At 36.8% G+C, this 20,821-nt stretch overlaps 1 protein-coding gene and 1 pseudogene across 2 annotated transcripts; both read right to left on the bottom strand.

Annotated features, from left to right (window-relative positions):
• Positions 1–161: 161 nt before the first annotated feature.
• Positions 162–8,492, bottom strand: LOC123872564. Of its 2 annotated transcripts, XM_045916897.1 has the most exons (11): positions 8,273–8,492; positions 8,089–8,186; positions 7,724–7,909; positions 6,519–6,633; positions 5,645–5,717; positions 3,387–3,534; positions 2,806–2,941; positions 1,961–2,113; positions 1,346–1,506; positions 602–824; positions 162–266 (listed from the first exon to the last, which is right to left on the bottom strand). In XM_045916897.1, exons 1-10 carry the CDS (start codon positions 8,360–8,362, stop codon positions 641–643), a joined length of 1,344 nt encoding a protein of 447 aa, XP_045772853.1. In that variant the 5' UTR covers positions 8,363–8,492; the 3' UTR covers positions 162–266; positions 602–640. The 2 variants fall into 2 exon arrangements, with proteins under 2 accessions (XP_045772853.1, XP_045772852.1); XM_045916896.1 differs by lacking the exon at positions 162–266 and having other exon boundaries at positions 501–824.
• An 883-nt stretch (positions 8,493–9,375) lies between these two features.
• On the bottom strand, positions 9,376–20,812 carry LOC123872571 (annotated as a pseudogene).
• Positions 20,813–20,821: the final 9 nt, after the last annotated feature.

The following is a 20,821-nucleotide window of genomic DNA, read 5'->3' on the forward strand; positions in this document are numbered from 1 at the left end:
GATTGCGGTCGAAGGGTTGGGCTTGATATTGAACTCTATTCTCTAGTCAATAAGCTACTGCTTCCCGTGAAGCTTACAGCTGCAACTCGGCCAGCACCATGTGCAGTTCGTACTGAAGCTGTGCGGTGAGTACGGTATATAACAACCTTGACTAAATGAAGGGATGTAGTTGAAGGGCTAGGCTGGATTTTAAATCCTATCTTCGAGACAATAAGCTACTGTTTCCCGTGCAGTAGCACACCAAGAAAGAACGCGGTCGAAGGGCTTAGCTTGATATTGAACTCTATCCTCTAGTCGATAAGCTACTGTTTCCCGTAATGCAGGTCCACCAGCGCAGTTTGCAGATCGTGCTGCAGCTGCGCGGTGAGTACGGTATATAGCACCTTGACTAGATGAAGGAACGCGGTCGAAGGTCTGGGCTTGATATAGAGCTCTATCCCCTAATCAATAAGATAGTTTCCCGTGCAGCAGCTTCCACAGCTGCAGCTCGGCCAGCGCGGCGTGCAACTCGTGCTTCAGCTGCGCGGCGATTACAGTATAATAACACGAGTATGGTATAGTAATAAATCACCCTGACTAAAATAAGGAACGCGGTCGAAGGGCTGGGCTCAATATTGAACTCTATCCTCTAGTCAGTAAGCTACTGTTTCCCGTGCAGCAGCTCCCACAGCTGCAGCTCGGCCAGCGCCGTGTGCAACTCGTGCTGCAGCTGCGCAGCGAGAGCGGGCGCGGCGTGCGCGACGGCCGCGCCGCGCGTCCAGGCGCGCACGCCGCCCGCCAGCCCGCTCAGCGGACCCAGCCCGCTCACGTGGAGGTCCATGCCACTGAGAGGAAATATTTGGGAAAATAAATTGAGGAACTGGTGAACAAAACGGTGTGATTACACATCTGGTCATAATCCTTTTTTGAAATCACTAAAATACAATTCAGCGGCTTGAATATGGTAGAATTATATCTACAATGTCACGATCGCAATCACCTCTGATTGGTTGACGCTCGCTCACTATTGGCTACAATCATTGTTGCAACAAGAATATCATTAATTCAGCCAATCACGATAGGTTTTCGGTAATCGATCAGCTGAACTCATTTCCAAGTAAAACAGCTTAAAATAGTCTAAAATTGGGCCCAAAGTACATAATTTCGTTATGGACTTGAATTGGAATAAGCAAAATGGCCCAAAACTGTCCTATTTGGTCGAAAAGTAGAAAAGCAGTAGTTTTAACAGATTTCTTTCAGCATTTTGCTTCTCCTGTAAAACATTGTTTTATGCAATTATACCATTCAGCTCCTCAATTTGATTTAGAGCACAACCCTTAAAACTGACATTTGACTAGTCACTTACTCCATATACTGCACCCTCAAGTCGTCCAGCTGCGCGTAAGGCTCCCAGCGCGTGAGGCCCACACTGATGGCCATGTGTATCGCGTTGTTGGTGAAGGCGGCTTCCACTCGCCCCGTGCATGATACGCCCATCGCTTTTATACGGTACTCGTCATAGCCGATCTAAGGATTTAATAGAAAAATCTTAGAAATAATCTTCAAAACTAAAGAGAAATTCCGCGCTCATTTCGGTTGCGATTATAACCGTATTTATTCAATTAGTCAATTTATTCAACAATTGACTATCAGACAGGTACACTCTTGGCACAGTTCACAACAGTTAGGGAACTTCTAAAAAACATCAAGAGGCTTCTCCTCACTTCAGGTGTCCATTTGACGCTAGGTAGCTTATGAAACGACTTTTTCTTTGATTTCTTTGACGGTTTCTTTGATTTCACGTCATCCAAATACTTGACAGGTCATTGATTCAGGATCAAACCGAGAGATTCCTAACTCTAGTTCACACTGCTCTTGGTACCTATTTTGAGTAAATTTGACTTTGCTCCATTCTCACAATATTGTAATTAAACAATTTAATTAAGAATGTGAAACATATGAAGGACTTTGTTGTACCAACCTGCAAGTCCTTAATCCTCAGCGTGACATGGAAGCTGGTCTTCATGGGGTCGGGGCGCGTGACGCTGACGTCGTTGATGCGGTTCACGGTCGCCAAGTTCTTGAGCCAGCCCGTGTCGGTCTCCAGTTTGCCTATGAACGATATCGATCCTATCTGAAATCCGTTTGGGGAAAAGGGGGATTATGGATTGCTTCCATTATGTACCAGTAGGTATTACTGACTGTGTTTATTTTTTGAATAAGCTGTAGATACCAAACCATCTCTATATACGACACTACTGGATTGGCCATTCCAAACGATTAATGGCTTAATCATAGGTAAAAAAATACGATTATGAAAATATAAGGATGTCTCATGTTTATTTATGCCACTTAACACATTTCATGGAAATCTTAAGATTTACCCCATTAGCGTCAACAATCTGTCTAACAATTTTATAAAGCTTCATTTAATTTTTCAGCTTTAATTTTTCAGAAGCTCGATTCAAAACACAGAGCGAATCAAATCTTTTTTAAGCGTCAAATTTCTTTAAGATCCTTTAAAATCTGTTTAACGTTGGTTGAAAAAATAACAGACACACTTTCGCATTTATTATAATACTAGATGCCCGTGAATCCGTCCGCGTGGATTTAGGTTTTTAAAAAATCCTGTGGGAACTCTTTGCTTTTCCGGGATAAAAAGTTGCCAATGTAAATTTCCGGGATGCAAGCTGCCTCTGTATCAAATTTCATATAAATCAGTTAAACGGATGGGCTGTGAAAAACTAGCAGGCAGACCGACAGAGACTTTCGCATTTATAATATCAGTATGGATTAATATGGATACATAGATAGTTTATAAGTTACCTTGTGCATAAAAGTGGCATGTAACGGGGGCAGTTCGAGCACCTCCCGACAGGTCTGCAGTAAGGTTCGCCGCATGTTGATGAGCACCATGTCCACCACTCTGTTGCCGTTCTGCGCCAGTTGCTCTACCATTGAGCTGTGAGGAAAAATCCTGATAAGACCCGTTTGAAATGGGGATCCACAGGAAAACTGATCTCAGAGAGATTTTTAAAAGATGACGTCATTTATTAATTAAGAATTTGATTGGTCAATTGAAAACATCTCTCCGCACCGCTTAAATGGAAAATTATTCGTGTCGGCAATTTTCAGTGTGACTGGAATTGGGTCTTAAGTCAGTGAGTAGTCCTTGCAACTTCCAAGGACTACTAGTACTCACTGACAACTTCCAAATAAGACTTTCGTAATTGGAAGTTGTAAGGGCATGAACAGCACCGTCTATGATGCTTTAAAGGAATGGACTATGAGAAGTTCCTCATTGTTAGAGATGCAGTTTCTATGTTTTTTCAATCACTGCTGATACATAAGAGTGTATCCAAAAAAGAAATTTTTAAATGTACAATCTAGTATAGGAATTTAGTTACCTGTAAGCTTCCAGCATGCTAGGGTTGCAGCACATGACGTCAGAGACGCTGGTGGCCTGGCGCAGCACTTGGCTCAAATGTCTTTGCAACTTCTGTCGGAGTAACGCGAACAGGGAGAGAGAAATCGCTGCGGTAAGAGGTAGGTCATCTGAAATGAATTGAACCCTGCAGTACTTGTAACGCTCCCGTCTCGTAAAAAAAAACGTTGAGAGAGAGACAGACGTACGAGTGCGATGTACGGAACCCCTTGTGTACGAGTCCAACTTACACTTGACCGGTTTTTTCTTCTAAATGACATTACTGGTCATACAACAACTACTATGTGACAGGAGTGATATACCAAGAAAACAGATATTGATAACTCGTTCACACAGGCTGCGTAAGCGTAGATATAGCGTGTACCGTTGCGTTGTAATGTATGGAACTGTATGAAACATGGCACACCGCTTGCGTAAAGCACGGACGTATGCGTAACCCGATGTGTTAGGGGTTTACGCGCGTCACTACGCACGTGTCACGTGTACTCAAGTGGTATGGATTGGCCATTAGAACCAGAATTTTAGACTATGTATTGGCGTCACTCAGAAAAGCAGGTATTATTTAAATATTTTTATCGAATTATTGGAATGTCCTCTCAAACCAACACAAAAAACATCAGGTTCAATGTGTAGAGGTTATCCGAGAGTTTTAATCTAAACAAACTAATGACAAAATAAATAATTTAATTAGAGCGTGATTGCTATCACAACATCTAATTATTCAGTTCACAATCCAAATACCGAAAATATGCGATATCGCTCCGAATCTCAGAAGGAGACTGAATTAAAACCTTCGAAACACCCGTATTTATGCAAGTTCAATCTTGTCGGCCTCCTAGTAACAGATTGTATGACATCGAATGAGCCAAATATCGATTTTATCAAACTACCTGCATTAGATAAATTAATAATTTTATATCATTTTTGACAACTCAAATCAATTTTTAAAAATAACCTTACAGTTCGGCCGTCCTGAATTTAACACGTCCTCGTGTTTCTAATCAATCTTGTCATGTCAGTCGCGGGCTTCCTTGCCCTAAGTCAAATCCAAATCATGGGCTATCCTGCCCTCCGTCAAATCATTAAAACCTACCCTTGAACTGCCGAACTCTCAGTTTTAATATCAAGTCAACAATAAATCCAAACGACTAACTTCTCATTCGATGTATACAAAATCTGAACCACTTATTGCAAATTACTTTCCACTTCACAAAAGACTAAATTCTTAAAAAAAAACTAAAAATTTTAATCACCAAATCAAACTCAATAAAAATTTTAATCAAATGTGGGTTGTTTACAAAAAGATACCAAAGCGAAATTAAGACAACGTGAGACACGTCCCGCTTCTGAATTATTGGCGTCACTCAGAAAAGCAGGTATTATTTAAATATTTTTATCGAATTATTGGAATGTCCTCTCAAACCAACACAAAAAACATCAGGTTCAATGTGTAGAGGTTATCCGAGAGTTTTAATCTAAACAAACTAATGACAAAATAAATAATTTAATTAGAGCGTGATTGCTATCACAACATCTAATTATTCAGTTCACAATCCAAATACCGAAAATATGCGATATCGCTCCGAATCTCAGAAGGAGACTGAATTAAAACCTTCGAAACACCCGTATTTATGCAAGTTCAATCTTGTCGGCCTCCTAGTAACAGATTGTATGACATCGAATGAGCCAAATATCGATTTTATCAAACTACCTGCATTAGATAAATTAATAATTTTATATCATTTTTGACAACTCAAATCAATTTTTAAAAATAACCTTACATATGTTACATGATAATCCAACAGTTGTTAATGCTGTGGCATGGTTGGCTGTTATTTATATAAAATGTTATCTTTACTGCCTGTTTGAGGTGAAATTACTGTTGTAACTGATAAGCCATGTTTTACATTTACATTCAATTTTAATTAGTCACCGTGGTATATGACCGAAATTGAAATTAGACAACATAGCATTTCACATATTGCGCTCTGTTAAATCATAACCTTCTCAATCTTTTTTTCAAAAAAAATCCATTTTAAGTTAGCCCTTGACTGCGATCTCACCTAGTGATAAGTGATGATGCAGTCTAAGATGAAAGCAGGCTAACTTGGGAGGGGAATGGCAGTTTTTATTAAGCCCCTTTGGTTTAGACACAGCAAAAATTGAATTTGAGAGTTAACACACCTGTACATATTAATTTAATAATATGAAAAAACATACCAATATGTCTTGCCAACTGCTCTGTAGTCGTAAATTCATATCCTCCGCCTCTTTGTGGTGAGGGCCATGACAACTAAAAAGGTTTGTTTTAACGATTTTTTATTTTTTCTTTATATATAATTTTGTACTTTTAGCTTATAATTACTATGTAATTTTTAGGGTTCCGTACCCCAAAAGGAAAAACGGAACCCTTATAAGATCACTTTGTTGTCTGTCTGTCTGTCAAGAAACCTATAGGGTATTTCCCGTTGTCCTAGAATCATGAAATTTGGCAGGTAGGTAGGTCTTATAGCACAAACACAGGAATAAATCTGAAAACCGCGAATTGGTGGTTACATCATTAAAAAAAAATTAAAATGTGTTTCGATTTTCATAGTAAGATAACTATACCAAGTGGGGTATCATATGAAAGGGCTTTACTTGTACATTCTAAAACAGATTTTTATTTATTTTTATGCATAATAGTTTCTGATTTATCGTGCAAAATGTTGGAAAAAAAACCTGAGTACGGAACCCTCAGTGCGCGAGTCTGCCTCGAACTTGGCCGGTTTTTTTACATGATCTGAATTTTGGGTTTTCTATAATAGTCTATACTAATGTTATAAAAAGGAAAGGTATGTTTGATTGTTTGTTTGCAAATAGAGCGCCATATATTCTGTCTTCACAGCATACCATTCACATGCCTAGTGCGTGCACTGTACCAAGTCCTTGGTACACTTGTATAATGTTAGGTTAACATTAAAAAACGTTAAAAAAAACAGAAAAAATGGTGTAACTAAGCAAAATGTAGCATAGGTTTAATTACTTTTTAAATTAATTGAATAATTAATTAAGATTTTAATTAATCCTAACGACTTTTAAATTATTTCGTTACCTTCACAACCACTTCATCATGATTAAATTCTATTCCAGGATTAACAAATGAGAAGGCATCATCTTCTAGCACCAAACCAACGCTGACATCTGCAGTCAAGTTTGATAATGTCATACTGGAATTAAAAAAAATTAATTAGTACTCATATATCTAAGTCAAAAAACTCTCATACAAAGCTGGATGTGTTTCCATTTTATCTACATTATGTTGTGGGCTTCAAACCATAGAAGCGTATCCCCAGTACCCTGTCGGCCGAAATTAATATAATCAGTCATATCTTTATCTAGTGTACAACTTAGCAACGTTATTATTTGCTAAAAATTATATGGTCCTTTTTGACAAATAACAACATCATACCTTATCGACAGGTTGCACATAGATTAATTATTTATTAATTTTGGCTGTTAGTCTCTTACTTTTGAGGAGATTTTCATACAAAAAATTTTACTAATACTGTAAGCGAATAAAGAAATATCAAAACCAATAATTTACATTTTTTTTCATATGCCCCTATGGTTTCAAGCCCATGATATATTCATTAGATAAGTGTATTCATAACTGTATGCCCTACTTCAGTTTAATTACCTGAACAAATAAATAATGTGTACACGACAAACCTTTTATTTCCAAAACATGAAAGACCTATTAGATAAAATTAAGAAGTCAGTTAAACAGAAGATAGAAAATTAGTTTTCCATAATATGACTAGCTAAACCTGGCCAAGCTTTGCTGTGGCTCAGTCCAATATTAATTATTATTATTAGGGATGAAAGCAATTTCCATTCCCAGGGGAATATTGGGATAAAAGTATAATATAAAACACTCTTATATAGAAATACAACATTAAGTTAAAATTTCAAGTCAATCTATCAACTATTTTTTGAGTTTTGCAGACAGAAACACATGGAAGCTGAATTTTTATATACATAATATTATGATGTTGCCTTTTAATTAACAAAGAAATACTAACTGAAACTAACTGATGCTTGTCTTTTATGTTTTAAAAATTACATAAAAAAAAGTACAAGAAAAAAAGTAGCCTGTCTCGCCAAGTCTTTTTATCGATGAATTGATTAATTTAACAGATTAATTTGTTGCTCTAATGTGACATGATTGAAACACAAACCAACAAACAAGGACAAACTTTCACCTTATAATCTATGAACTTACATTGATACTGAAAATAACAAACATGTCATACTCACAGAAGATGTCCTTCAGCCATGACAGGTATGAGATTGAATAGATTCTCGTTAAATGCACTATAAAGTCCTTTTACGTTTACTTCACCGAGAGAACAACGTAACATAAGAGCCATTGATTTCAAGTCTAACGATAAGGCCTGCATGTGGAAGGTTGGTGGTCTGACTAGCTCTAGCCGTGAGAGGTTCCTGTAAAGAAATCTGTGGTATATTATGACATAAAGCTAGGTTAAACTGACAAACTGCTTGTATCAATTTTAATTTTATTTGGATAAATTGTTTGCTTTCTAACTTAATTTTATAACTGTTGTCGCTATAAATTAGAATACATCATTTTGAACTTTTGAAGCAAATATTGTTCTACTTACACCTGTGTATTTTTGGCAAAGTATGAGGTATCTTCCAGGGTATCAGCCTTAATTTGTTCTCCATTTTTAGTCTGTTGTAGCGCAACATTGGTAAAACTCTAGAACACAAATTGGATGAATAATAAACGTCACTGTGTTGGGAATTAAAGTGGTACACAAAAAATGATATGAAATTATGAATTACTCTTTTGATAACGTCTTGAAGGTTCGGCTGCACTTTGGTCAACAGGTTTTGGAGCTCCTGCTCGATGTCAACTGTCTCTTCCTCTGTCATCTTGGTGTGAACATTACTTGTGCTCTAGATTCTTGGTTTATCACAAGAATATTCGTTAAAATGTTTAATTATTATCAAAAGTTTCGAAACATATTGAACGCCACACAGCATAACATCGACAGAATATGTCAACATATGTCAATATGATAACAAAGTGACAATGACATTCAGATAGTGTTGCCAGGTTGATGCGAGGTTTCAATTTACCTTAGATTTTGGGTTAATTGGGAATTTTACTAATTTTTATCAGTTTTACTTTTGAGTTTTGAACTTTTGTATTGCATTAGAGTCTATCTGCTAGTAACCTTACTTTTAACATTTGCTTAATGAATTTCAATGAAACTCGGTACAGAGCACGTACAGAGCTAGGTTGGTTGAAGGGTCACTTTTTATCCCAGAAAAAAGAGTTTCAAGCAAGTTAGTTAGAGCAAGATTTTTAAAAATCTAACCACATAGATGAAGTTACGCGCTAGTTGTTTCATAAGTTTGTAGGGAAGATTTAATAATTAAGCAGTTTTTCGTTTCTTATTCTTCTTTGCCTTCGCCTTAGCCCGTTACGCGGGGTTGGCTTTCCTTATCATTTGTAATTAAAAAGTTTAGTAAAGTGTTTCATTCGATTTTACATCAAAAATACTACAAGTGAATTATTTGCCCCAAAAAGCACCTACCCTAATTCAAATCCTAAATTTTCCACTGCTAATTTTCTCACTTACACCCCAAATCTAGGTAAAATGTTTTATAGTGGCAGCACTACATTTGAATTCGATTTGACATTGAGTGACATTGACAATTTAACTCCTAGGGATTTACTCAAACATGCGATGAACCGACCAAAGTGCACTCCAACATAGACCTTAACATTGCATTATTAAGCCTGATTGTCGTCAAACGCAAGCATAGAGTAGGAATATAACTATAGCCAATCGCAAGTAATTTTCTATTTTCTAATAGGCACGACGTTCTGCCAAGAGCGTTACGAAGAAGAAATTTCAAAAAATACTTAGGTGTTTTAAAGTTCTTTAATCGCGTCTTATAATAATATTATTTCGGTGAATAAAAAGTTTGCGCTTTTTCTGTCTTGACTTTAATTTAGAGCGTAACCTTCCTTTCTCTGTAAGTTTCTTTTTTTCTTCTTCAGTCCAATTTCCCACAAACCCGGGTAATATAATATTTGGTGTGTAATTTCCTTTCCCCGTATTATCGTCATCATTATCGTTTAGTTCTTGCGAAGGTGCTCTACTACTGAGATCTTCATTTTGATTAAATTCTTTTTCATCTTTCTCTACTTCTTCAGAAGGATTTTGAGGAAATTCATTTTTATCATTTATAGAATTATCTGATTCTTCGGAAGGCTCTTGAGGACTATCATTTTTATTAGTATCTTCTTTGAGATTTTCATACGAAGGAAGTACATCAGTGTCGGTATTAGTAGTGTCTGTTTCAGTATTATCTTTTATAGATTGTAGTGAATTTTGATTATCTTCATTCAAATCCATATCTTTAGCTTTAGCTTCTGCTTCTTTGTAAGGCGCGAGTAATGGAACTGGAAGAATACCACATAAACTGTACAACTTTTATAGTATGGGTACGTCCCTACGTTAGGCACGTAGGGACGTACCCATACTATAAAAGTAAAAAAAGTAAAAGCAAGCTATCTCTGTACCTACCAAATTGATGATGCCCGTGACTTTATCCACATTTTACTCAGTTATGCGTTATACCTGTATCTACTCGTACGTACCACATCGGTCCAAAGTTCCGAGCATTTGTATACTATGCAACAAAGTGTTGGTCATCAAGGCGATTATATGACGTTCCAGCATATATTTAAAGTTCGATATCATTCGGTTAGCTGGACCTTCTATTGTCAGAGACTCCGGTCTGAAAAATTATGTTTTTTTTATTTGCCTGTCTGTAATGTTCTTGCAGCAAACCAAGCCTAGGACCGTCTTTAGAGTGCCAGCTAGTAGTTACAGTGTAGGCCTCAGTGATTTAGCTAAATGAATGTTTGACCTAAATATCTACTGAAAATATCACCAGCTCGATGCTAGCTGTGAAAACTTTTTGTATCTACTTATATTAGGAATTTTAGTGTGTATTTGAGTAACTAGTAAGTACTCGTTTATATGATTATGGTTTATCATTTTAAGTAGGCAAAATATCAATATAAATCCATCACCGGCTCACTATTGAGGACAGGGGTCCTCTCGGAATGAGAAAGGGTTTAGTCTACCAGGCTGGCCAAGTGCGGATTGGCCGGTAAAATCATAATTAGCATTAATTTATCAAACTCATACTCTAAGACATACTTTGCTTGTTCCAAAAAGGTAAAGCTCAGATCGACAGTCTCTGGATTCCTGGTCAGGGAGAGTGCCATGTGAGCGGTCAGGTCATCCGCTGTCAGAGTCAACACCCCGGTCACTGGGGGCAGCCCTGACTTCAGCACCGCATCGTATCTGTAACTAAGCTAAAAAACCGGCAAAGTGCGCGCCAAACTCGCATGCGAATTGTTGCGCATCATCTTACAAGTTTTTTTTTAATTTTCACAGCCGGCTATTTTGAAATTTTTATCATTTGTTGTTATAGTGGCAATAGAAACACATATTTTGTTTAAATTTCAACTTTCTACCTATTACGGTTCACGAGATACAGCTTGCTGACAGACAAGCGGACGGACAGATGGAGGGACGGACAGCGGATGCCTAGTAGGTATAATAGGGTCCCGTTGGCACCCTTCGGGTTCGGAACCCTCAAAAGTATATCATGTAAAATAATAAAAAATAAAGTTAGTGTCTGTTAGCATTTCCTATGTAGGGATTGATCAGAAATAGGAAAGTCTCACTTTCAAATTGCTGAATGCAACTACGGTGTTGAGAGTATAGACTTCGTCGCGCCTCGTGCCGGTGGCGATGGACCGTCTGTAAATGCTGTCCAATCCCCGTAACACCCCGTCACTTAGGGATATTTCCTAAAAGTTAAAACAAAATTCAAAGATATTTATTTCATTTAAGCCACCATATTATGTCCTTACTCGAAAAGAGATCAAGCAATCAACGGTTTTAGTGTGCTCCCCAAGGCATGGAGATGAAATATAAAGTTAACTATAACGTGTTTGGATCTCATGATCTGCATTATTCAGCCTGTAAAATGTATAAAGAGCATTTAAGGCGAGCGACAGTGAACGCAACGCTTTCGGTTTTGGATATTAAAATCCCGCGACGTGTCGCCGTCGCGTACTGCATAGTAACCTTAGGGCTGAATACACAAAAATGCGTTGCGATACGATGTGAATTCGCAACCCAAAACGCTGCCACGCGACGTTATTTTGCTCCGCAAGGCGTCTTGCTGCTATGGTTCGGATAACCAAACCATACGTTTAATGAATGTGATCAGTAGGTAGGTAAAGAAATGTCCATTGAAGGGTGAAGCCCAACGAGTTATAACCAATCGTGTAATAGTGTGATTCGTTGGGAGTCCATTGAATTTTTTTTTGACGATGCGCGTGGCGTCGCATCTTAGCAGTGGCGGTCTTAGGGGGTGGCGAACGGGGCAATCGCCCGGGGCCTCGCTCTTGCAGGGGCCTCGCGCAACAACCCAAGCAAATTATAAAAAATATACATTTTTTAAACATATTTTTTAATTAAAACTTTTGATTCTGATCTTTAATTACTTATTAAGGTTATTAAATAACGGTAAATTAAAATAAAGTTAGTTAACTAATTCATCGCTCGGGCAATCCCCGTATTTTATTTCGTTCGTCAGTTCTTGTCACCTTAGAATTATTTTGCTTGTAGTATGAGTTACAAAATTGTTACTGGTAAGGTTTTGGGGGTTCAAACTCCCAGACAAAGAAAGCTTAAAATCTCGAATTCCTTCAGGCTTAAAATGTTGAATTCGTAAAATGTTGAATTTGCAAAATGTTGAATTTCGGAGTTGCTAAATGTTAAATCCCAAAATGTTGAATTTGAATTCCCAAAATTAAATGTTGAATCTTAAAAGTAAGCTTTTAATTCGCATATGCTTATACGTAATTCACAAAAAAAACAACCGGCCCATTGTGAGTCGGACTCGCGCACCGAGGCGAAGGTTCCATACTCGGGTATTTTTTTCTGACATTTTGCACGATAAATCAAATATTTCAACATTCACACAACAAATTCAACATTATAAGAATTCAACATTTTGGGAATTCAACATTTTGGACCTGAAGGCTCGAATTTACCATTCTCTTATTTAAATATATCGAAAATTTTGCGCTCGCTTCGCTCGCGCTTTTATATTGTATTAGTTGATCCCCGAAACTTCGTTCCCATCGATTCGGGTTTTAAAAAACGTCGTGGAAACTCGGGATAAAGTATCTGTGCGCAAGCTATCTCTGAATTATACCAAATTTTAGCTAAGAAGATGGGCCCTGAAAAGGACTTTGGCTAATATTAATATGTTTTTTTTTGTAAATAATATATCAAAAATTTCGCGCTCGCTTCGCTCGCGCTTTTATTGTATATTATTTGCCACATGGTAAGTTTTTGAAAATCCCCCTAGGAACTGTTTGTCTTTCCGGGATAAAAAACATGAGAAAAGTAGAGTGAGGTGCTTTGAAACATAAAATTTTGTTATGGCTGAGCTCGTTTATATTTCTCTTTTTTATCTGTATTAAACAAAAAAGTTGCGCTTACTACATCTTTCAATTTTATTGAATACTAGTTGACCGGCCCCAGCTTCGCACAGGGAGCCTATCTATTCCATAGACAAAATATGGGTGGTATTATGGAACAGGTAGACTCCCCGTGCGAAGCCGGGGCGGGTCAACTAGTTATGACTAAGAGTCTACTTTCTACTAAGCTATTATACTGATTGTTACCCGTTGAGGAGTTCCAGCCTCTATTTCCGAAACTGTTCATCAGATCTTCACCAACCTTACATGGTACCGACCTATCAGTACTATACCTTAGTAAAAAAAAGGATTGTGAAAATCGGTTTAAATTTGACGGAGTTATTGAGTAAAATCGATAAAAAGTTTGATCCTGTATCTCGAAGAATCCTTAATTTTTTTGGAATGAAAACTACCCTATATATTAACCCGGAGCACTTTCAGTGCACCTTTCATTTAAATCCGTTCAGTAGTTTTCGCATGATGCGCGTACAGACAGATAGACTGACAGATAGACAGACAGACAAAAATTTAAAAAAAAATTGTTTTGGGATCTATATCGATAATAATACTTTCTGCGATTAAAATTTTCAAAATATATCAAACTAGCGACCCGCCCCGGCTTCGCACGGGTGGACATTTATTTTTTCTATTTTCCGGGATAAAATATACTAGCCTATACGGATTCGGAAGAATCCCTCTAAGTAATGGTAAAAGAAATTTTGAAATCGGTCCAGTAGTTTTTGAGCCTATTCAATACAAACATACAAAAGTACAAAGGTTTCCTCTTTATAATATTAGAATAGATGTACAGAAATCGTCCAGTTACAGTTTTATTCTAAGTATCCAAGATTACGTTCTAGTATTGAGTGAGCTGGAAATGTGTAAATTAAAGTATTTGAAGTATTGAGTAAGGTAAAAGTAAAAAAAACTGTGTGATACTTAAAAATTATTTCTGACTGTTTGTGCGAAACAAAACAAGATTCACGAAATGAGTTCGCGTGATCGTGATGCCGGCAGAAAAATTGAGTCAGGTAGTTCAAAAAGGAAACGAGGTATCAAAAGAAAGCAGGTAAATCTACGTGGATCTTTCGTCTTATCATTCGTTAGATTATTGCGCTTTAATTAAAGATTTTAGTCTTAGGAAAAGCCACTTATATCAATTTTAAAATTTATCATCTCTGTATTTCTTAATTTTGTAAATCTTTTAATGTAAAATATTTTAAAACTCTATTTATTTGTATAACTTTAGCATTTCTCCTCAAACATGAAAAATACCTAAACAAACAAACAGACCTACTTTCGCATCACATACTTTTCACGAAGAACAAACTAGGGCCTCGCAAGACCTGCCGCCCGGAGCCTCGCAATGGCTAAGACCGCCTCTGCATCTTAGTTTTGTGTTTTGGCCCTTCATCTTTTTCTTCCTGTTTATGCTAAACGCTTGATTGATTTACCGCAACACTCATGGTATGTAATTCGAAGGGAGGTACGTTGATGGCATTGGCTTTCATTTCGTTCAGTCGTTCGAGCACCTTGTCTACCGCTTTGTCTGCATACTGATTAAGCGCTATCGTCTTTTTTTGATTATACTTCCTGAAAGGTAATAAAAAGTGATTTTGGGGAAACGGGGGCAGACGGTACAGTAACTAATAGTACCTAAGTAGTGTTAAGTTCAAAAATATTCTTAAAAACTCAAGTCTTTTGACGTGGGTATCGCCACCCAGGTTAAAACTTTTTGTTAAATTTTCATCGAGGTCATATTGGCATAGTGTGTAAGTGCTTACATTAATATTAATGGTAGGGGAGCCCAGATCTGAACCACTGACGTCATAATCATAAATCAGAAAAAGTGGACATTTACATAGCTATGTAAATGGGAGTTGATTGCGAGATTTCAGATTCCCAAAACGGAAATAAATGGATATGATATTTTACTTACTCGAACTCAGCGTCTTCAGCAACAACATAGTACATTAGGTAGTCGTTGAAATAATCTTTCAACCACTTGTCTAGGTCAACTTTCAATCTATCAATGAATAGATCTGTATAACAAATCAAATTTTTTTGTATCATATTACCTAAGTCCAGCTTAGCAGTCAGTTTGAGAGATATTTCCTATGTAGTTAGTTTTATCCGTAAATCGCGAATAATATATTAAGTTTCTGTAGATATAGTAACTTTATAGTCGGTAATATTAGTATCATTTTTGTTTTATTTAGAGAGATCACAGTCTAAATCTTTCAGGTTGTTAAAGAATAATCAAGTTGCTAAAGAGCGATTTGAAGATGTGAATATTAAGGCATTATGATGAAAAAACCTATAAATTACCAATGTTTTTTCTTTGTAGTGAAACTGATTGTGAAGAGTCTTTGTTTCGATACTAAAACAAAAAGCATGAAAATTAAACATAATATTATTTAATTGTAGTATGAAAAATCGAAGCAGTTTGGTCAAACGTTTTGATGACCAAAGAATTTAATTATCATCATCATCATCAACACATCTCAGGCTTAGTACTGAACACGAGTCTCCTCTTAGAATGAGAATGGCTTGGCTATTATTAGTCTACCACGCTGGCCGAGTGCGGATTGACCAACTACATACACCAGCTTTTTAGAAACATTAAGGAAAACTCTCTGACATGCAGGTTTCCTCACAGAAAGTGATATTTAATAGCTTAAAACACTTAGAACTTCAAAAAGTTAGAGTTGCGTGTCCAGGATTGAATCCTCGACCTTCCGAATCATCGGTCGACATCTTAACCACTAGGCCATCACCGCTCTATCATAATACATCATAATATTTTTAACTAAAGCCAAAGTCAAAGTCAAAGTCAAAATCATTTATTCAAAGTAAGTACAATTGTACTCCTTTTGATGGTCGAAATTGTTAAACTTGTACGATATAACCCACATACACAACTAAATAACCCATCGTTTGTATGAAATAAAAATCATTTTAATTAGTTCAAGGACCCTGAAAAACTCTATAAGGGGGCAAAAATAAACAAAAATATTTACCATCATTATGACGTCGTCTAAATCTATTGCGGAAATAATTAGTTCTATATTCAATCTGTTTTTCAAAAGACGATATCTTCCTTCCATCGTGTAGCTCACGTTTTTCAATAAAAGTCTGGAAACGATATAATTACTGTGAAAATTATACAAAAACGGAATAATTAAGTAAGTGACTAATTAAAACGTTCGAGTCATCTTCAGTCCTATTTAATTAAAATTCTTTCTGCTACAAGATATTGCTTGTAAAACTAAGATGAGGGTAAATTATACGTAAAGAATACAGGGTGTAATTAGAACGCTAGCAAAAACTTAGCTCTGCTATTATACTGTTTAAACACCATGTAATACCACCTTGTAGTAATTTATTTTATTAGGAGGAAAAACGAATCTTTATGAGTCATTAAATTATCTAAAACTTGCCACGTAGACAGGAGTCTCTTTTAGACAAGAGAGAGAGATATATATGTATATTATACATATATAACAGATAAGAGTTCGAAGAGAGACCGAGAGAGTCGAAGGGGAGACTGGTACTACTTACTCGATTTGTCCGAATGTGGGGTCATAAGAAAGAATATTAGGTTTTTCTAAGACGTTGGTGAAGTCGTAGGAGCCGAAGAGATGCAGGTCATTCAGCATGATATGAGCATTCATCTTAAGGTCACCCAGGTCGTTTTTCAGACTTGTTATACGAAAATTGGTGTTGTTTCGTAGTTTCATGCGGTGGAAGAAACTAAAAAAAAATCATTAAAATCTTAATATCAGAAGAATATAAGCCATGATAGCCTAGTATTATAGTACTTCGTTCGGGCTCTTATTAAGGGGCCGGGATCCGATCCCGGGGATCACTAATTTTTGAAAGAAAGAAATAAAGAAAACTAATTTATCATGTGCTGAGAAAACAACATTTTCAAAGTAATCGCTTAGCGGCACGGCCTTGCCGATAGGGTGGTAACTAGCCACGGCAAAAGCCTCCCACCAGACCAGACCAGATACAATTTACAAATTATAAACTCCCCAATTGCCCCTATCAGGAATTGAAGCCGAGACCTCTCTTATGAGACCACAGCGCTCACCCGTGCGCCAAGGGAGTCGTCTACAATATCGGAACAACGGTTGAATTATGAAAAGATAACGCAAATAAAAATACACCAACTTTGACATTTATGGTAATAAGCCTATATGGATTATGAAAACAAAATAAACCATTATATTATATTCATTTCGTTAGCAGCAAGCCGACTAACGGCTTAATTAACCTGGCTTAACGTACAAAATACAAAAATTACAGTATGAATTTACAATGAAGTTTCGACGGGAGTTTTTTCATTAAAATGCAAAGGTTTGCCAAAAGATTAAATTAAAGGCAGTACACAAAATCACAACACGTCTGCAAAGGATTAGAATTACAGATTCGTGAAATGATTTGTAAATTACAAAAAACTAGACTGCCAAAGTCTTTCAGATTAGCATGCACGCGATTTTAAGCTCAATATAAAAAAAATCGCTATCTAGGAAGACAGGCTCCATCTTTAGTTCTTTCTCCATTCTAAGAAACCTTGGGCAGGCACTGCTTCTAGGAAGCTTCCAAGTTAGCCCGCTTCCTAGATTGCATGTAGATAGATAGATGATAAGTCTTCCTAGATAGATGGTAAGTAATTACTTACCATCAGGTGAGATTGCCGTCAAGGGCTAACTTGCATCAGAATAAAAAATAAAAAAGCCGCTTTAGACACGTTACGCGTCTTATGTTCAGGCTTACCTAAGCCTCGACCCAAGGTTTGCAGAAAGTTTGATATTCCCTGCTATTTACTAAATAACAACTTTGTACCAAGTCAGCCAGTCAGCCTGAAAGTTACGCCGGAATATCAAAAGACTTTAGTTCAAGCGTTTTAAAATATTACGTTTTGAAGTAACTTTGAAACTTATTTGATTTAAAACTTTCAGGTTTCATATAACAGGGAGGTTAGCGCTTGGCTGCGAAGCTCGATCACACCTGAAGTTTTGTTGATGATGTACCTAAGTACTTAAGTGAAACATTTAAAGATAGAAACAGATAGGTAATTATTGTATCTATTGTATAATTTATGTAAGAGTATGATTGAGTCTTGTTACTGTAAGAGGTAGGTAAGTAATAAGTATGACAATGAACTACATAATAACACAAAAAACTACCAAACTATAGGACGCTATAGGATGGATGGCAATCTGGGTGGGGAGGACCCACACACCCGCACAACCCCCGCAAATCTGTTTACGGACGGACGGACAGACAGACAGACTAACAGATAGACAACGAAGTGATCCTATAAGTAAGAGTTTCTATTTTCCTTTTGAGGTACGGAACCTTAAAAACCAATATAGGTACTTTGAAGTCTCAAGGTGTTAGAATGGCGACCTTGAACCGGAAATTGCAGCGTTGGACAACCCTCCACTAGGTGGACAGACGAAATCAAACAAGTCGCAGAAAGCAGCTGTATTCAAGGGGCGCAAGATCGTGACATGTGTACAAGAGGCCTATGTCCAGTTGTGGGCATCTATTGGTTGATAATGATGATGATGATGGTGATACGCGGACTGCGGCAGGCTTTAACAAGGCTCTCTCCGTCACTTACTCCATACAATCGTAGTTCCAATTTCAATTGAATATTAAGCAACCAAAGTCCATGAATGCAGACATATTCTAGCAACTAATATCTGTGCCTGTGGTGTTTTAGATTTTTCAAAAAATATGTAGTTTTAAAATTACAGGGGCTCAAAGATTTGTATGTGAATTTTTAAGACCGCGTCACTTTGAAACCGAATATTTTAACGGAAATCTGGAAAACCACAGGCATAGATATTAGTCCCGGAACGTTTCTACAAAATTACATTGAGTATGATTGGTTAGTATTTAAATGAGAGACGAACTACGTTTGTATGGAGTGAGTGACGGAGAGACCCCTCTTAATTTGGAATACTAACAGGATGGATTTGGGCAGCCTCATCATGCAATATCCACCAAGGTTGATACCAGCCGGTATGAGGTTGGTCGCCCTTCGCTGCGTGGATGGCTCGCGCAGCTATTCCCTTATTTTTTAGCAATACCTGTAAACATGTAGATGTTAACCAAGGTAGGTTTTGCCTTAAAAGGTTAAACTACCTCGTTGGTTTTGTTACAATGTTATATTTGGTATGCGAGGCTATTAATCTATTTATATTATCAATGAGAAAGTGTCTGTCTGTTTGTCTGCTAGGTTTCCGGCTGGATTTTTTAAAAAACCTTAATCCACACGGATGATGTCGCAGGAATTATTTGGTTTAGAATAAATAATACTGTACTTTTTTAAATTGTAATCAAATGCAACAGACGGACCATATTTTCATTTCTGCTGCAAAAATATAATAAGTTTCAACTTATTTCAATAAAACTGCTAAACTTCAGTCATAAAGTTGTGAAAATCATATTCCTGAAATCGTAACCTTAAGGCTCTTTACGCACTGCATCCGATTGAATTCAAGAATTATTCTTGATCCAAAGTAGCCGTAGTAGTTATTTAATAGGCGTATTTTGTATGAGAGGTTGAGCATTAGATCCGCATTTCATTTTCCAAAGCCGTAAATTGAAATTCGGATCTAGTGAGTAAACTCTTATAATTGTGCCTCAAACAAATAGTAGGTACCTACTACGTCTACTTCACATCGAGAAATCATGGATTCGATAATCCATGATTGATGGATGGATTGGATTGATCATGCAGTGCGTAAATGGCTTTAATATTGTCCAATTTCACGAACGATAAGATATCCCCTGAGTTTGAGCACTTGGTAAATTTTGTCTAGTCGTAAAAAACAGCATGTAAAATTTCTAACTTACATCTAGCATATCTTTGTCAAAATTATTCTCTTTCACTATTTCGTTGTAATTCTTTCTAACTTCGGCATATTGTTCTGAAAGGAAAAAGAATCGGACGAATTGAGAACCTTCCTCCTTTTTTGAAGTCGGTTAAGAAGATTTACAGCTTTATTTGAATTGAAAGGGAAATAATAGTCATGTGGTACTGACGAGTTCAAAAGACTCAAGTTTGTTCGTTTTTAGGGGGTTTGTGCACTCATTCGTATTCAATTCGTTTCCGTGAAAATACGATCCGTAGTAAGCGAAGAAAAATAGTTTTTGTAACGAAATCATCATCATCATGATCAACCCATTGCTGGCTCACTACAGAGCACGGTCTCCTGTCAGTATGAAAAGGTTTAAGCTATAGTCCACCAGGCTGACCTAGTGCGGATTAGCAGACTTCACAGACCTTTGGGAGCATTTTTGAGAACTCTCAGGCATAGGTTTCCTGAACTTCCTCCTTCACCGTTAAAGCGAGTGATATTTTTTTTAAACGTACATAATTTAAAAAAGGTAGGAATCGAACTCCAACCTCCCGAATAAGAGGCGGACATCCTAACCACTATCCTATCAGGGCTCTATTCTATGCACAATGTTAATTATTTACCATCTAATTTATCCATTTCATCAAAGAGTTGTTCAGCATCGTAACTTCCCCAGCAGTTTTTATTACAAGAAACATTTTCAGTCGATAAAAAAATGAAAAACAACGCTTTTATAAGTAAAAGTATATGGCTCAAAAACATTTTAAATAAACTATCGGAAAATATCGTTTCATTGAAGCCTTTTTGCGTGTTGCTTCACACAATGAAGATTTAATCGAAATTTTTCAGTTCAGATTTTTAATTACTATCGCTAAATAAAGTTGAAATGTTTTTTAAATTCTGAAGCCTTTGCAAATATGCATA

Source organism: Maniola jurtina, chromosome 15 (genome assembly GCF_905333055.1).
Source record: "Maniola jurtina chromosome 15, ilManJurt1.1, whole genome shotgun sequence".
NCBI classification, from domain to species: domain Eukaryota; kingdom Metazoa; phylum Arthropoda; class Insecta; order Lepidoptera; family Nymphalidae; genus Maniola; species Maniola jurtina.